General features: G+C 38.6%; 3 protein-coding genes across 6 annotated transcripts in view; 2 read left to right on the top strand and 1 right to left on the bottom strand.

Annotated features, from left to right (window-relative positions):
• Positions 1-4,197, top strand: part of RALGPS1 (Ral GEF with PH domain and SH3 binding motif 1) — an 84,348-nt gene extending 80,151 nt beyond the window's left edge. Inside the window, exon 23 of the mRNA XM_056505375.1 lies at positions 2,427-4,197. Coding sequence (XP_056361350.1) covers positions 2,427-2,475 — 49 coding nt within the window. The 3' untranslated portion in view covers positions 2,476-4,197. The remainder of the gene's footprint in view (positions 1-2,426) is intronic.
• LOC130260203 (beta-1,4-galactosyltransferase galt-1-like) lies at positions 2,487-4,197 on the top strand. Its single transcript, XM_056505387.1, has one exon. It carries the CDS (start codon positions 2,487-2,489, stop codon positions 3,792-3,794), a length of 1,308 nt encoding a protein of 435 aa, XP_056361362.1. The 3' UTR covers positions 3,795-4,197.
• Positions 4,198-6,361: 2,164 nt separating this feature from the next.
• FBXW2 (F-box and WD repeat domain containing 2) lies at positions 6,362-14,747 on the bottom strand. 4 transcript variants are annotated; one of them, XM_056505384.1, is made up of 7 exons: positions 14,393-14,747; positions 12,384-12,893; positions 10,956-11,150; positions 10,031-10,164; positions 9,371-9,457; positions 8,611-8,710; positions 6,362-7,110 (listed from the first exon to the last, which is right to left on the bottom strand). In XM_056505384.1, exons 2-7 carry the CDS (start codon positions 12,871-12,873, stop codon positions 7,019-7,021), a joined length of 1,098 nt encoding a protein of 365 aa, XP_056361359.1. In that variant the 5' UTR covers positions 12,874-12,893; positions 14,393-14,747; the 3' UTR covers positions 6,362-7,018. The 4 variants fall into 4 exon arrangements, with proteins under 4 accessions (XP_056361359.1, XP_056361357.1, XP_056361360.1 ...); XM_056505382.1 differs by having other exon boundaries at positions 8,541-8,710; positions 14,393-14,744; XM_056505385.1 differs by having other exon boundaries at positions 8,541-8,710; positions 12,384-12,801; positions 14,065-14,713.
• Positions 14,748-15,218: the final 471 nt, after the last annotated feature.

The raw sequence follows: 15,218 nt of genomic DNA, 5'->3' as shown, positions 1-15,218 counted from the left end.
TAGGCATTCATGAAAAATGTTTGATTTGCTTCAACAACTCTGTACTCATTTGAAATTTAAATTAAGTTCTTGCAACACAACTGTGTGCTTTGCTCAACAGAAGGAAAACTTGTTTTTCTGGTAGGTGTGGCTGCTGTTACTGACATTAAAAGAGCAACAGCTATACAAAATCAAATGTGCCAGGAAGGGTCTTAGGTATTGTACCATTTTTTTTTCTCTCAGTATTATTCTGTAGTGGACAATTATTGCAATTTTCCTTAAAATAATTTAAGTTTTTATCTGTTTAAAATAAGCAATTAGTAGATTATTTTAGCAAAATAACTTAGCAAAACATGGAGGACTGAACAGAATTTCACTTGGCTATCTGCTTTAAAAAATACTTTTTCCTTTCCAGGGTTGGCTATTCAACACACAATTGAAAATATATACTTTTTTCTTGTTAGTTATTTATTGCTAGCAAAAGGAGAAGAAGCAACAGGTGATACATTTGATATTTACTGTTGACATGGCTTGATATTTCTTTAATTAAAAAATATGTATTCTGTAAGACAGAACAATATTTTTAGTCATAAATAGATAAAACCATGGGGAAGAATGTTAAGCGTAACCTTCTCTATGTTGTAAGAGTGCTAAAATATATAACATCCTTGGAATAAAAATGTTTGGGGGAAACTCATACTTCAGAATGTTTCATAAAAAGACTTAAAAAGTTTGAGTCCTTTTCAGTCACAAATCTCCAGCTGGAAGTTGTATGGCAATAGCAGACTTTTACCATGTATTTGTCATTCTGCTCTCAATTTTAAGGACTTACAGGGCAGACTCTCCATTTCAGAGATAGACAAGTCAGTGCTTTCTGTTGCTCCTTTTCTGCTTTGTGCCTCATGTGATGTGACGGTGCACTTATGATTATTCTTGTCTGAAAAGCAATTTCTTGGTAGCTAGCAAAGGCTGCTGAAAATCACATCAGCCTTGGCATGAGGGACATTTTCAGGGATGCGTTGTGACTGTGGTTCTCCCTAGTTCAATTTTTCATGAAAAAACAATTGTGGAGATATTGTATATTATAGTGAATGCACAGGCAATTACTTTTCTCCTGCTAGAAACATTTTTGTCATCTTGTGCAATAGCACCAGTTCATTCCATCTCGGCATTTTACTCCACACTTCCTGCTGGCAGTTGAGGAAACTCTCTTCTACCAGTCCAGTTCTCTGATCTGACATTAATTTAATTAGTCTAGGACACTTTTTTCCCAATAATTTCTGTGGTAGAAGTAGGCCTTTGAGGAGACTTGCTGTGACTTTTCTATATGTGAATCATATCTGAATACCTAAAGATGAATTTGTAGAGAAAATTTATCTAGGCTCCATTTGCAGTAATTAGTGCTTGAGAGTGCCATAAAATACCACTCAGGCATTAACACTTGCTAGCACAAGTGCTGCTGAAGACTTCAGTCATCCAGGCACTCAGGACTGCCTGACTGTTCCTACAGCAGCAAGAGTTTTAAGCCCAAACTCCCAAATGGTGCCAGGAGCTGAGCCAGCATTAATGCAGTGTGAGAAGACCCAGATCTAGAGATTATAGGAGATGATATAGGATAGCGTTAGATAGATAGATATAGGTATAGATAGATAGATAGATAGATAGATAGATAGATAGATAGATAGATAGATAGATAGATAGATATAGGATCCTAGATGAGATAGGATAGCGTTAATAGGAGATGAGCTTTCCTGCAACTCCTGCCTTGTGCAGGGCTATGTAGAGTGGCTAAGACTGACTTTTATACCTGCACAGATTCCACCTGCCTTCTGCTGGACTGTATGAATTTACTTTCTTCTGTGTGTAAGGTCTCATCTGTGGTGATCTGCAAGTTAGGGAATTCATAAATTAGTGATTGTATCTGGACTGTCACATGTAATCCCCTATTAGCATGTTTATTATGAACTTGATTAATTCTGTATACATTTATCTGCCTCTAGCTTGTCTGCGAGAAATCTAGTAGAGTTTGTTTTTTTTAAACGTAATTTACATACACACTGTGTAGGTGGAAAAAAAAGAAAAGCTTTGCTTTGCTATAAAAACTACTGCCTAGTTATTAAATTGGATATTCTAAAATTTGAATTATTGAAAATAAAATACTCCTTGTATTGCTGTATATAGACTTCTGTTATATTATTCTACAGAACCCTCCATGTGCAGAAAGTGCTCCACACATCTGACAAATAGAGGCATTCAGAGTGTGACATACAGTATTGTACATATCATTAAAGGTGTGTTCTGTGACTGGTGTTTTATAAAAGTACAGTAGCTGGGTATTTGAGTAAGTCAGTGCACCATGACAGAGACTTACCCCCATCTTGTTTGTAAAATTCTTGAATAACGATCATGGGTCAGTATTCTCATACTATGTCTTTTCTCTTCTGCAGATACAGCAGCATAAAGTACAAGAACAAAGAAATTTGCATGCACATTTAGATACATACAAAATGTTGTGTGCTGGGAAAAAATCTTACTTTGCTGCTGCTGTGTGCATTATTACTGTAACTTCAATGCTTACAGCTTCTTATCTGAGGTTACAGAGACTTTCTCATCAGCCAAAAATAATTCAAGAAGGTAGAAGATGTAGAGGGGAAATTGCCAATAGCACAATAACAGCATTAAAAGGTAATAAAACTTTTATTATATCCCCATACTTTGATGACAGAGAAAGCAAAGTCACTCGTCTGATTGGGATTGTTCACCATGAAGATGTAAAACAACTGTATTGCTGGTTCTGCTGTCAGCCCAATGGAAAGATATATGTATCAAAAGCAAAAATTGATGTTCACTCAGATAGATTTGGATTCCCTTATGGTGCAGCAGATATAGTTTGTTTGGAACCTGAAAATTGTGATCCAACACATGTATCAATTCATCAGTTTCCACATGGAAATATTGACCAGCTGCCAAGGTTTGAAATTAAAAACCGCAAGGCTGAGACCTTTTCTGTTGACTTCACCCTGTGCATTTCTGCCATGTTTGGAAACTACAACAATGTCTTGCAGTTTATACAGAGTATGGAAATGTACAAGATTCTTGGAGTACAGAAAGTGATGATCTATAAGAACAATTGCAGCCATCTGATGGAGAAAGTCTTGAAGTTTTATATAGAAGAAGGAACTGTTGAGATAATTCCCTGGCCAATAAACGCACACCTCAGGGTTTCTTCTGAATGGCACTTCATGCAAGATGGAATGCACATTGGCTACTATGGACAAATCACAGCTTTAAATGACTGTATATACCGTAACATGGGAAGGAGCAAGTTTGTGGTCCTTAATGATGCTGATGAAATAATTCTTCCCATTAAACACCCAAACTGGAAAACAATGATGAACAGTCTTCAGGAACAGAACCCAGGGACTGGTGTTTTCCTCTTTGAGAACCATATCTTCCCAGAAACTGTAACTTCTCCCATGTTCAACATTTCATCTTGGAAGACTGTGCCAGGTGTTAACATATTACAGCATGTATACAGAGAGCCTGACAGGAAATATGTAATCAATCCCAGGAAAATGATAGTTGATCCAAGAAAGGTGATTCAGACTTCAGTCCATTCTGTCCTACAGGCTTATGGGAACAGTGTGAATGTTCCCATGGATGTTGCCCTCATTTACCACTGTCGGAAGGCCCTTCAAGGAGATCTTCCCAGAGAATCTCTCATCAGGGATACAAGGCTGTGGAGATATAACTCGTCATTAATCATGAATGTTAACAAGGTACTATCTCAAACCACGCTGCGACCTCAAAAGTGAAGCCTCGGTTTTAAGAAGTGACAGTGGAGTGCTTCCCTCTATTGTGGGAAGAGGATATAATTTAAAGATCACATGAAATTGATTTCCACATGGAGTTTAGATTTTGCTGCAATTATTTAGGGAATTTATAGCAAATTCACGAATCATTTAATGATATCAAGGGACAGTGCAGATTGCAGTATTTCTTCTGGGAAGTGTACAATTTGTTTTCAGTTAAAACAATAATAAAAATCAGTATTTGTCAACTGATTTAAATAATGCAAAACAATTTTCAACCCATATACAAAAGTACAAATACAATCATTAATATTAAAGGTAGCATTGCTTAATTCTTGCAGTTTATATGTCACTGGGTACCAAATTTGTATGCATCAATTTGAGTAAAAGGTAGATAAGTAATTGAGCACAATCTTCCTTTCAGTTATAAAACATTACCCCTTATGTTCTTGGAAATAGCGTATGTTAAAGATGTGATGGATTCTAATACTAAACACAGCCGTTGGAGATTTGCTGATAAAAAATGTCTTGTTCAGCTGGGCTTTAGAGACATGTAAGTTTGAGAAGAGTGATCTGAATTACTGAAGTGGTAGGTGCTGAGTTGTGTTGGAAAGCTTTAATAGAGGCAAGGGATACAGATTGATCTTAAAGAAAAAGATACTTTTGTGAACTGAAAAGAACCTATTTCAAGGAGGTAAAAATAGATGGCCAAATAACTTTTATGAAATGTAATAGTTTGTTGGGGTTATTTTCTAGCCTTTTGAAGCCTTGCAGGAAAATGTTTAATGAAATTTAGACACAAGTTGGATTTTAGTCCTTTATGTGATGGGTAAGTAGAATTCTTAGTAGGTGTAAGAGTACAGAAGCTGCATTTTTTCCAACATCTGTGGAAATAGTGTTAAGTAATGACTTTTGCTGAAGGGTCAGATGGAAACAAAAGCAAACATAAAAACCATTTGCTCACTTCTGTTTCACAGTTTTAGTTTCACAATTTCAGCTGCTGTTTGATAAGCTCCCAGAACTACATGCATTGCATATGTTGTGGCAATATATTAGAACCTTCCTACTGCAGGCACATCTGAAGGTAGCGATAGCCTGACACTTTGGTGTCTGACAGGGAGAAGCGTGTGTGAGAGCCAGTATGCTTTTTAAAATTTCTACATTAGTGTCATGCTATCATTCCTTTACCTACTTGGTAGTGGCACATGCCTGTGCCCTTAAAGAGCTCTGTCATTAGTGGATGAGTATCATTAGCAGATGTCCAAAGGGAACTTTGCTTCACAGTGACTGCATCATCTCCTACTCTGTATCAACGAACTCACAGCTATATCACTATCTGAGATGTCTGCTGCTGTCAGTCAGACAATCCTGTGTGCAGCAGGTCCATTTAGAACTTCAGACTCCTTGTTTAGAATGGGCATCTGAAAGTCCAACTCCCTGCTTATAGCATGGCATGCTCAAGACTTCGTCTAGGAAGGCTGGGCAGCCGGTTTCAGTCCTTAAACTAATCTCACTGTGAAGAATTTCTCTTGTTACAAGAACCATTAACCATTGTCTTGCTGCAAGACGCCAAACTGAGTCTGACACTGTTTTCTTTACAGCTTACCAGTTAACTTGAGCCAATAGCAGCAGTGCCTCCCCATTCCATGCCCACCTCCTTCCCTTTCCCCACCATTCGTTTTGCAAGGCTCAGCGTGGCTCTCCGTTTCTCAGCTCCACCTCTCTGTGGACTCTTCATGATCAAGGTCACTAATAAGAAGTAGTTGACCAAGTTTTCCTGTTTGGCTGATTTGGAAACAAGGACATTTCTTGCACGCCTCTGTTTAATCTTTCAAGGTTAATGCAGTGCCATGTAGGTGGCTCCTTCAGAAGACACTGAGTTGCTGCACACATCATAATGATACTGTTATATTACTCCTGCATTAAGAATGATGAGACCTGGCTTTGTATACAAGTTACTGAAAATTTTTTTTTCATGGAAGCTTTCTTCACTTTGGAGTGAGACAACAAAAGCTCACTTTTGTGAGCACATTTATACTCCACACAGTGCAGTTTGAATTGAGAGTTCTGAATTTGGCTTCCAGATGCTAAAATCCTTGAGTACAGACAACATTTTTTGAAGTAAAGTGGTGTGAGTAAAAGTGGAAAAACTGAGTGCTTAAGAGTCTGGCCTTATATTTAAGAGACTGCTGTACTGTGACTTCATGCAACTCCTATGGCATCACTCAAATACTGATTCTTGCATGTGAAAACTCCCCTTCATTGGTGTAATTCATACCACATATATTTGGGAATCTTGGCCTTCATTCAGTATTAAGTATGAAATCAGGTCTCCTTAAATAGCAAGAAGAAAAAAAATCACAAAAAAAATTGACATTAAGGTGAGAGAGAGGAAGGAAGGAAGATCAATCTAAAGCAATTCTAAAGCATGTGATGTAGATTAAGCTTTTAAGTACGTATCAAACAGCACATACGTATGTGGACAAGTATTTGTTAAAGGACTCATTTGATTCTTCTGATTCAAAGGCTATTTAAAGCTATCATATGGAAAAACATTTTGAAGAGAAAGATTCTGGAGAGAGAAAGGGTTTGCTATTTTCTCATTTTTGTTAAGTGGCCATGCACTGTAACCAGTATTTGCTGTTACATTTATAAAAGCCTATGGTTCTAAAATAGTAGGTTCACCTTCTGTTTCAGCAACAAAAAACAGGTCAGAAGTCAGGTCAAGCACAACTTAATTTCAGACTTGATAGCAGATTTGAACGGTTTAAACATTACAAGCTATACTTCAGAGCCCAAATAGGTATATTTAAACATGAATATAGACAAAAATTTGTGGTGAATACTGTTAGCATGCTGCATTGCATTATGTCCAAAACAACCCGTTCCCAATGCCGAAATAAAAGTAAATGATTGTGCATTGCATGATGATACCACTGGGTGTGCAACTTTGGTTCATGCAAAGTCTCATTTTATGGACACACTGCTGACAGGCTATATATTCCTGAAGATTCTGTATGTGTGAACTTCTCAGCCATGTTCTTTCCATAACACCAAATGGATACTATGGTCTGGCATACTGGTGGCAAAAACCAAGCCCGTATCATTTTGGCCATTTAGTCCGTTTAACCAAGATATTTCACCAGCCAAAAAGCTTGAACCTCTCTTGGACTTTCTATATTCTGGTAAAGGCCAGCGGCTTATCAGTTTTTCTGTCCTCAAGTCCATTATATACAGGTATCTGTTGTCAAACAGTAGAGCAAATATCTCTCCAAAGCCCAGCAAGGACACATTTGAGAAGTCTGGAGGTTTGATAACCCTAGATGACAAGAAAACAGAGTTAGAATCTCCCTTACAATGTAGTCAGGAGCTTGAGTTACTAAACCAAATCCTGTGTGTCTACAGAAAATGTGTCTAAACTCATCATTCTGAAATAATTTAGAAAGAACTGGATGCAAATCTTTAAACTAAGCAACTGAACACTTAGCTACAGTCAGGTCTTTGTTTTCAGTTCTGACTTTGTGCATTCAGGACAGACCCATCTGAACCTAAGTAAAGGCAAAGGTTTGAAAGGAATTATTCTGCAGAGCACAAGAAAAAAAGAGCCATTTCCACATACAAAGAAAAGAGCAAATGCACTTGTGTTTTACAATAAATTTCCATATGGATTTCATGCCTCAATAGCTTTAAACTAAGAGGTAAAGCTGTTATTATTCTTTTGATCATTCTTCTAAAAGGCAGAAGTAAAACATGGACATGCCTTTTTGTGATAAGCAGGTTAGATAAATCATCCAAGACTGGTCCTTAGAATGCTGTTTTACTGATGTTTTATGTTAAATTAAGCATGGGGAGAAATAAAGTAATTTTTTACTTCCCCAACACCTTTATGATGTCTTCTCTTAATAAGTAAAATTGAACACAACTGAAGAGTTGAATCTTCCACAACTACCTTTACGTTTGATCATAGCATTACATAAGGCAAAGAACTGAGGCACAAAAATACGTGGGGATGAAAACCTGCTCTCAGCAGTAAGAGACCATCTTTCTGTTTTGAAAGATGGGAGGGTAAACTAAGAGGTGAAATTAGTTATTCCTACTGGTAAGAAGCACTGCTGGAGATCTTTCAAATGGCCACAAACATTCAGGCTATTTGAATTAAAAGAGTCTGCTAGCAGTTCTAAAAGTGCACTTTTTTCTATCTTTGATGCCACTATTTCAAACTCATACAGTCCGAATGTTTTTGCGGAAATGGAATGCCGTCATGTTTGGTCCTTTATTGCAGTCTGAGAGATTTCACTATTATTCCACAGCATTAGCAGGAATGACAGATCAGTAGTGCTATAAGGGAAAGAGTCTTTTTAATTTCTTGTGCATCAAAGGACCCCCAGAAATGCCTGCCTGGTTCTCTGTATAGCAGTCACCATAGTAGCATTAGTCTTGGCCACAACATTTTCACATTCACAACTACAGCACTGCAGTCTGGTTTAAGTCTATACTGAAACACTTCAGCTTACAGAATGAAAATATAGAAGAGAACTAGAAGGTGCCCAGAAACCAAAACAGTAAAGAAACAATTCATATTATCATATGACAAAATTAGAATTAAACTGCTCGAAATGTGCAAAACAAGATATTTACAGAATTTTTATCAAGATTCTTTTGGTCCGCATCTAAAGTAAGTTATTAAAACTAGTATGATATACTTCTTATTTATTTAATGAAGACTGAATCCTAAACTGAACGGTTTACCTGAGAATATCATAGCTGGCAAAGTCCCACTGGTATAATCCTAGTGCTGAACTGCACACTATGTATTTACCATCAAAGTGCAGCCTGGGCTGCAGGGAGATGCTGCGGTCTTCAGAAACAGACAGTGTTCTTAAGCACTTGCAGTTTATTTCCCTTCCAATAGGCCAAATCTACAATTAAAACACAGTTTAAGACCATAAAAAATTCACGTTACAAACTGTTACATAAATACGCTCACAGTCTACATAGGCAAGGCTCATGGTCCCTTTTGAAGCATCAGGTAAATGTACATATGAGGTTTTTTTTTTGGAAACATTTATCTCTTTCAGCTAGGAACATCAGTTCTTCAAGTGACTTGTCTTACAGTATTGGTGCAGCACGTGTTGTTTCTACCCTAAAAAAATCCCAGTGAAAATGGGTACCTTAAAGAATGGATAAAATAAAGGAAAAAAAATCAACCATCCAATTGGGACAGAAATGTACTGTGTTTCATAGAGCCACAGACTTACAGTACTCTCCAATCCCAAAGTCCCCAGCAGTAACAGTGTTTGCAGTTACATGCTTCACTGTCAAGTTCACACAATAAGCATGACCTGAAAGCACTGATTCTTTGCATTACCATTCTGGCAGAGGTATAATTTAAAACGGAATGCTAAGGTGAACATTGAAAAATTAGCTTCCAAAGCGTTTCATGTTATGCATGGAGCCTCTAAAGCAGGAAATGTGGGTGAAAACTAAAACCTTCTATTATTTGCAAACTTCAGCAAAGTACTCAAGCTTTTTGTTTCCCAATGTACCAAAATGATGTATGCATGATATATGGCACATACCTTGATTTCATACTTATCTGCACTTAGGAGAATATAATCCCCAGGACTATGCATAAGAGATTTGACTTTGCACTTCTGCAAAACGACCTGTAATTGAAGGATGGTAATGATTTATTATGTTGGTGTTATTAAACAAACAAATTTTCATTTGCATTTTTCACTTCACTGACCACCTGCTTAGTGTACAAAGGCAGTGCAAATACTTTTAGCAACTGAAGGAAAACTATGGTTTACACTCTTGTTCCTACTAGTGACAACTTACTGTATTAATAAGCAAACATACATACTTCACCTGTACAGTCATACCCCCCACCTTTCTTCTTTTCAGAAGAAAAATATTGTTTCATGCTCAGGTTTTTGTTATCAAGATCATTAGATTATTTTATATAACTTTTAAAGCTGTATTCTTTCAGAGCCAATTTTTATTCACTATTTAAATCAAAAGGCTGCTCAGTTGCTTTGGAATTGAAATATCTTCAATGGTCTGAAAGGTTTAATCACAGCTTAAATATTTTCTCTGTTGAAATGTTATTTTGTAGTATTTCCATATGTTCTTCAGATTCTAAACCTACCTGCAGGATGAGGAAATAAAAATATAGAACATATTACAAATTTAGTGCAAATAAATGTGTGAGATTAATTACAAATCAATATTCCCACCTTAGTGACCCATTCTGTGTGTCCAGTAAGGGTATTCAGGCACGTTCCTGTAGATAAGGCCCATACTTTCACAGTGAAGTCTGCAGAGCCACTGACCAGAATATCAAGTTCATCATTGTAATCCACACTAAAAACTTCAAACAGAGATGGAACTAAATAAGGAATACCAGTCTCTATGCATGCATTTTTCTGTGAGACACTACTAGCCTCTAAATGAATTCAGCAACTTCTAAATTCATATGGTACTGTATCTTTAATTATTCTTGAACTGTATACATGAATTGTTGCTCTGGATGCCAGAGTTTACATTGCAAAATTACTGGGGCTTTTTGCCCAAATTAAGAGCATGTATATCAGTGGTTCCCTTATGGCTGGGTTATGGGAAAGTGTAACTTAAGCTAGTTTCTACTTCCAGAGTTTTAGTAAGACAATTCCACAGGATCAGTGTATTTTATAAATAAAAGGGAAAAAATACAGCTAAGCTGAGGATATTTCTAAGTACACAACAAAGAATTTAATTATGAGGGCAATGCAAATACATATTCCCAGGTTCTATTTTGCTCTTTGCTTTAAGTTCATGTCCTGTCTGGGAACAGAAAGAATGGCCATGGCCATGTACGCCCTGCTACCTAAGATTTGCACCTCTTTACTTGAAGCTACTGAATAACCATGGCATTTATTGTTACTTCCATGCGACTGCAAAATGCTACATGGCTACTAAACTTTGGCATGTTTGAGGACAAGTGTATATCTGTTTTGGCCATTTCCCCTGTCAAGGGGAACTGAGGTGACTCAGGTGACAGAGAACAGAGGCTGAACAAACCAAAAAAGCTAGTGTGCAAAAAGCTAACTTAAATGATATTTTGTTTGATGATGATGTATGTTACTTCACTGGTGAATTTACAATTTTAAATTTTCAACATACCTGCACCAGTATGTCCTCTAAAATGCTGTGTCTTTGCTCCAGAGCTCCATTCCCAACAGGCTACTGTGTTATCGAAAGATCCCGTTACAAGCTTTTGTTCATCAAACTTCACTGCAGCACAAGTGTGTGTCTGGATACCATATATGCACTGACCTGTGCTTACATCCCACAGTTTTGCAGACAAGTCATCTGATCCTAGAATATAAAAGAACAGGATAATTGCAAGATTGGTCGATTTTGGCACTACCTCTGACTGACAGTGTCTACTGTGAAACAGATGCATGGAAGTTTCCCATGACACATCACTCTCAGGTTTGCAGAGCCACTGACTATATTGCAAGCTTTAGTTTCTTTCAGGAAGAAAAGGGGTCCAACAAATCTTGAAAAACAAATGAATACCAGGCCCCATATCCTGCCACTTTCTTTTTTCTATCTGAAGTTCCTATTTTTTAAACTGCTAGCTTTGGAGAGCAAAATGAAACCCTGGGCTCCTTACACCTGCTTCTTCTCCTGGGGGTTTCAGTACAAAAGTTGTCAGAAGGTTTTGACAAATCTGTTTTCTGTGTATAACATTTCACTGCTGAGTAGGTAAGTGGCTAGAATGTAGTTGTTGGCTTCTAGTAAGCATCCTAATGTACCAACAAATGAGTGACTGAAGTCAGTATTCCCAACTTACAGTGTATAACACTGTCATTCCAAATGACTAGAAAATCCTTGGAATATGCTCTGACAGCAGTTCATTGTAACTCTGTTATTACTCTTTCATACTAAGGCTTCATACATGTTCTGTCTGTAACTTAAGAAGTTTAAACTGAAATCTTAAAGTCTGTACTCTTCAGGGAGGAAGCTGAAATTATGTGCAAGTCAGACTACTAACAAGGTTAAATCTAGTTTTACAGCACTTCATAAAGCACTTCTGTTAAGAACTGAAGGTGCTTACAGCCTTGTTTCAAGGAAGAAGATACGAGTTTTTCTTCCACACTTTGGGAGACTTAAGTTCTCTCACAGCCCAAAGTCCTTTTAATTGAAAGCTATCATCGTCTAAGAGAATAGCTAACATATCTGTGCTTCTCAAATGGGTTTACTTATAGTAATACCAGGATGAAAAGCATAGAGCAATCTGGATTGAAGAGCCCTTAAAAATCATTAGGTCCAACCTGCTGTGGTCAGGGACAGTGATGCCTGCTGTTACTATTTCTTTATCCAACAAAGACATCTGTCTCCTTGTGTTCTTATTGAAGTGACTAATGAGTTTATTAGTACACCGATGTTTCAGAAATTGAAAAAGTAAGTAATTGAGAATCATCATCTGTACTCACACTATGAAAATAATTTGTCTGGTAAAAGAAAAGCAAATTGTCATTAATCTTATGAGGGGGAAGAAAAGACAAAGAATTTTAAGACTCCCAAGTTGTCTGTTCTTCCTACCTGTACACAGAAGTCCATCTTTATAGTAAAGTGCATATACTCTGGCACTGTGTCCAATCAAAGAGGATGTCTCAAAGGCTTCGTGGTCCTTCAGTTGCTTCATCCTTAAAATAGCTTTTAGGTAAACCTTCTTCCAATGCAGAGGATCCTGAACAGAGTCATCTATCTGCCAGCCCAAATTCTTACATGCAGTCTGCCACACCTCTGTACAGGCACTTATAACCTTGTTCCACTGCTTAGAGACGAGGCAACATGTGAGTAAGGTCTGCGGATCAAGCCATTTTAACAGATAAAAACTAAGTTCCAATGGAAGAAGTTTGAGGAAGTCCCTCTTGAGGAGAATCTCTAGATTATTGGAGAGGTGCCTGAGCTGGACTGCTCCACTCAAGCTAATCAGGTGATCCAGAGTTTCATTTTTCTGCAAGTCCGTCAGAGAAAGAAATGCAATAGAAATGTTATCAAGCCATGCTTCAAAGTCCTTTTTCTCCATAAGGTTATGGAAAAATTTACCTGTGATACATCAAAATACTGTATTAGTTCCGTTCAGAAAATAAGGTACGAATCACATCTTTATTACTGGTACATAAGTATTCCAAATGGCATGTTAACACATAGACTGAAGAGACCAAATGCATTTTAAAATATTATTTAGGTTAGGACTAGGCATTTGCATGCACCCTGAACTATCATTTGTCCCACAGAAGACTTACAAGTAAATTGCACGTAGCTAGCAAACATTAGCATTCATTATGAATGTTAATATATTTCTTATTTTAGATTAGCACTTTCAAATTCTGAGTCAAATAATGTACGAGATAGTTTAAGTTTTAAACCTATTACTGCAAATAAACACTGTCTTAGAGTTTACTCATGGATTATTCTGATAAAAGGAAAAAACCAAAGCACGCAAGTAGAGTGATAAGCTGACATAATTTACTCATATCTTTGTCCTGAACTATTTTAAATACAAAGCAGCTAACTAGTTAGTTTTAAAAAAATGCATAAAGAGATGTCTGACAAACTGTGTTGGAGGATACGTTAGTCATATTTCTATTTGGCCCATGGAAAGACCTGAGCTTGTGCTGGTCTAGCATCAGTTTTGACATGTCTGCACCACATTGACCTAAACACATTTTTAAAATCCTGTTGGGTTTTCCCCCCCACCCTTTTTTTCCTCAGTTTATTTCCACTGACACCTAACTGTGAAATTGAATACCACCTCCTGAACTACATTCTGCATGCACTTATACTATCCTGTGACATCTCAAGTTCCTTCAGTGATCTGGGACCATTGATTAAGAAGATAAACATCAGGTAAACAGTTAAAAAAAAAAAAATTTAAATTTATTTTCTCTGGAAGGTCATTAGACAACTGTCTGAATTTCACAGCACTCCTAAACTGAGTTATCTGAGTGGGATACAATAGCATGTTTATTTCTATACAGAAATTTACCACATACAGAAAATTACCATTTTACCATCATAGAATAAGAACATAGAGGACACCACTCAACAAGGCATAGGAGTACAGAAAAGTGCAGTTGTCACTATAAAAGGCTGCACATGCAATGCAGTTGTGGGTAAAACACACAAGAAGGTTCTGGATGTCAAATGCAAGAAGCAGCTGCTCCTATGAAGTCACAAGTTCATTACAGTAACTTTTACTGGAGACAGCACTTACCAGCTTTCCTCAGCACATACGGCAGTGAATATAGTTGCTGTTCGAACAGGCATGTGCTCTCTTTAAACCAAGTAAAAAATTCTAATAGGTCGGCTACGAATAAAAACTCTGTGAGCCCTAAGGCGTTTGTTGTATTCAATACGTGAACCTAATACTGAAATTAAGGCTGCTGTGCGGCCGCTGAAACCGGTGCTCGAGCCTCTTTTCCCGGTGTCACGCAGCCAGCTCCATCCGCTCCCCGCGCCCACTCCCAATCTACCTCCACAAGCAGAGCACGGCGGGAGCGCAGAGTCAGCGCCGCCGCTGCCGACAGCTCCGCGCCGCTCACCTCAGGTAGCAGCCCGGCGCGGGGTGTCCGTCGGCGGGCAGTCGCCACGGCTTACGCGGACTCCCGGAGCCCAGCACGGCCGGGTGCTTCCCTGAGGCCATCGCTCCCACAGCAGGACCGGCTCTCAGCACTTGCGCAGCCCGCGCCACAGTCTGCAGGCACTCGCGCCAGAAGCGTCACCCTCAAGACGAGACCAGGGCCTCAAGACCGCCCAGCGCTGAAGCGACGGGAGGGCTGGGCCGAGCCCGCGCCGGGCGAACCGCCGGCACCGGAGAGAAGGCGCTCCCAGAGCCGCCGCTCTCACGATCAGGCGGTTTCCGGCGCCTCCTAACGTCATCACTGCCCGCCGCCGCGCTCCGACGCCTCCTAACGTCATCACTGCCCGCCGCCGCTCTCCTGAACCTCTCAACGTCATCATTGCCCGCCGCGCTCCTGCTGCGAGACGTGAGTGCCGCTTCCGACTCGTACCCGAGGTTTTGGCAAGTTCTGTTTGTTAAGAATATTCCCGTAATTATTACGATGAAAAATGCACTAGAGTTTGTCATACGGACTTAAAATCACATATTCTCTCTCTCCTTCTGGCAGAGACGGTGTTAGAGAAATCATGCACAAATCTAAATGAAAACTGCAACCCCCTTACTTGATTAATTTGGACATAATTTACTTTTTCCTACTCAACTTGCATTTATTCCCTTCATTTTATAATTGTAGGTTTTGCCTTTGCCTAGGGTCCAGCTCCATGGTTGCTGATATTGGAAATCTTCCTGCTTAAAGCAAGAGGCAGATCGAGTAATGCATGTATGTCAGTGAATTGGGTTATGGCCTT

The sequence above is a fragment of the Oenanthe melanoleuca genome, chromosome 17 (assembly GCF_029582105.1).
Source record: "Oenanthe melanoleuca isolate GR-GAL-2019-014 chromosome 17, OMel1.0, whole genome shotgun sequence".
Lineage (NCBI taxonomy): Eukaryota > Metazoa > Chordata > Aves > Passeriformes > Muscicapidae > Oenanthe > Oenanthe melanoleuca.
Note: the sequence above shows the minus strand (reverse complement) of the source record. Positions and strands in the feature narration are given on the sequence as shown.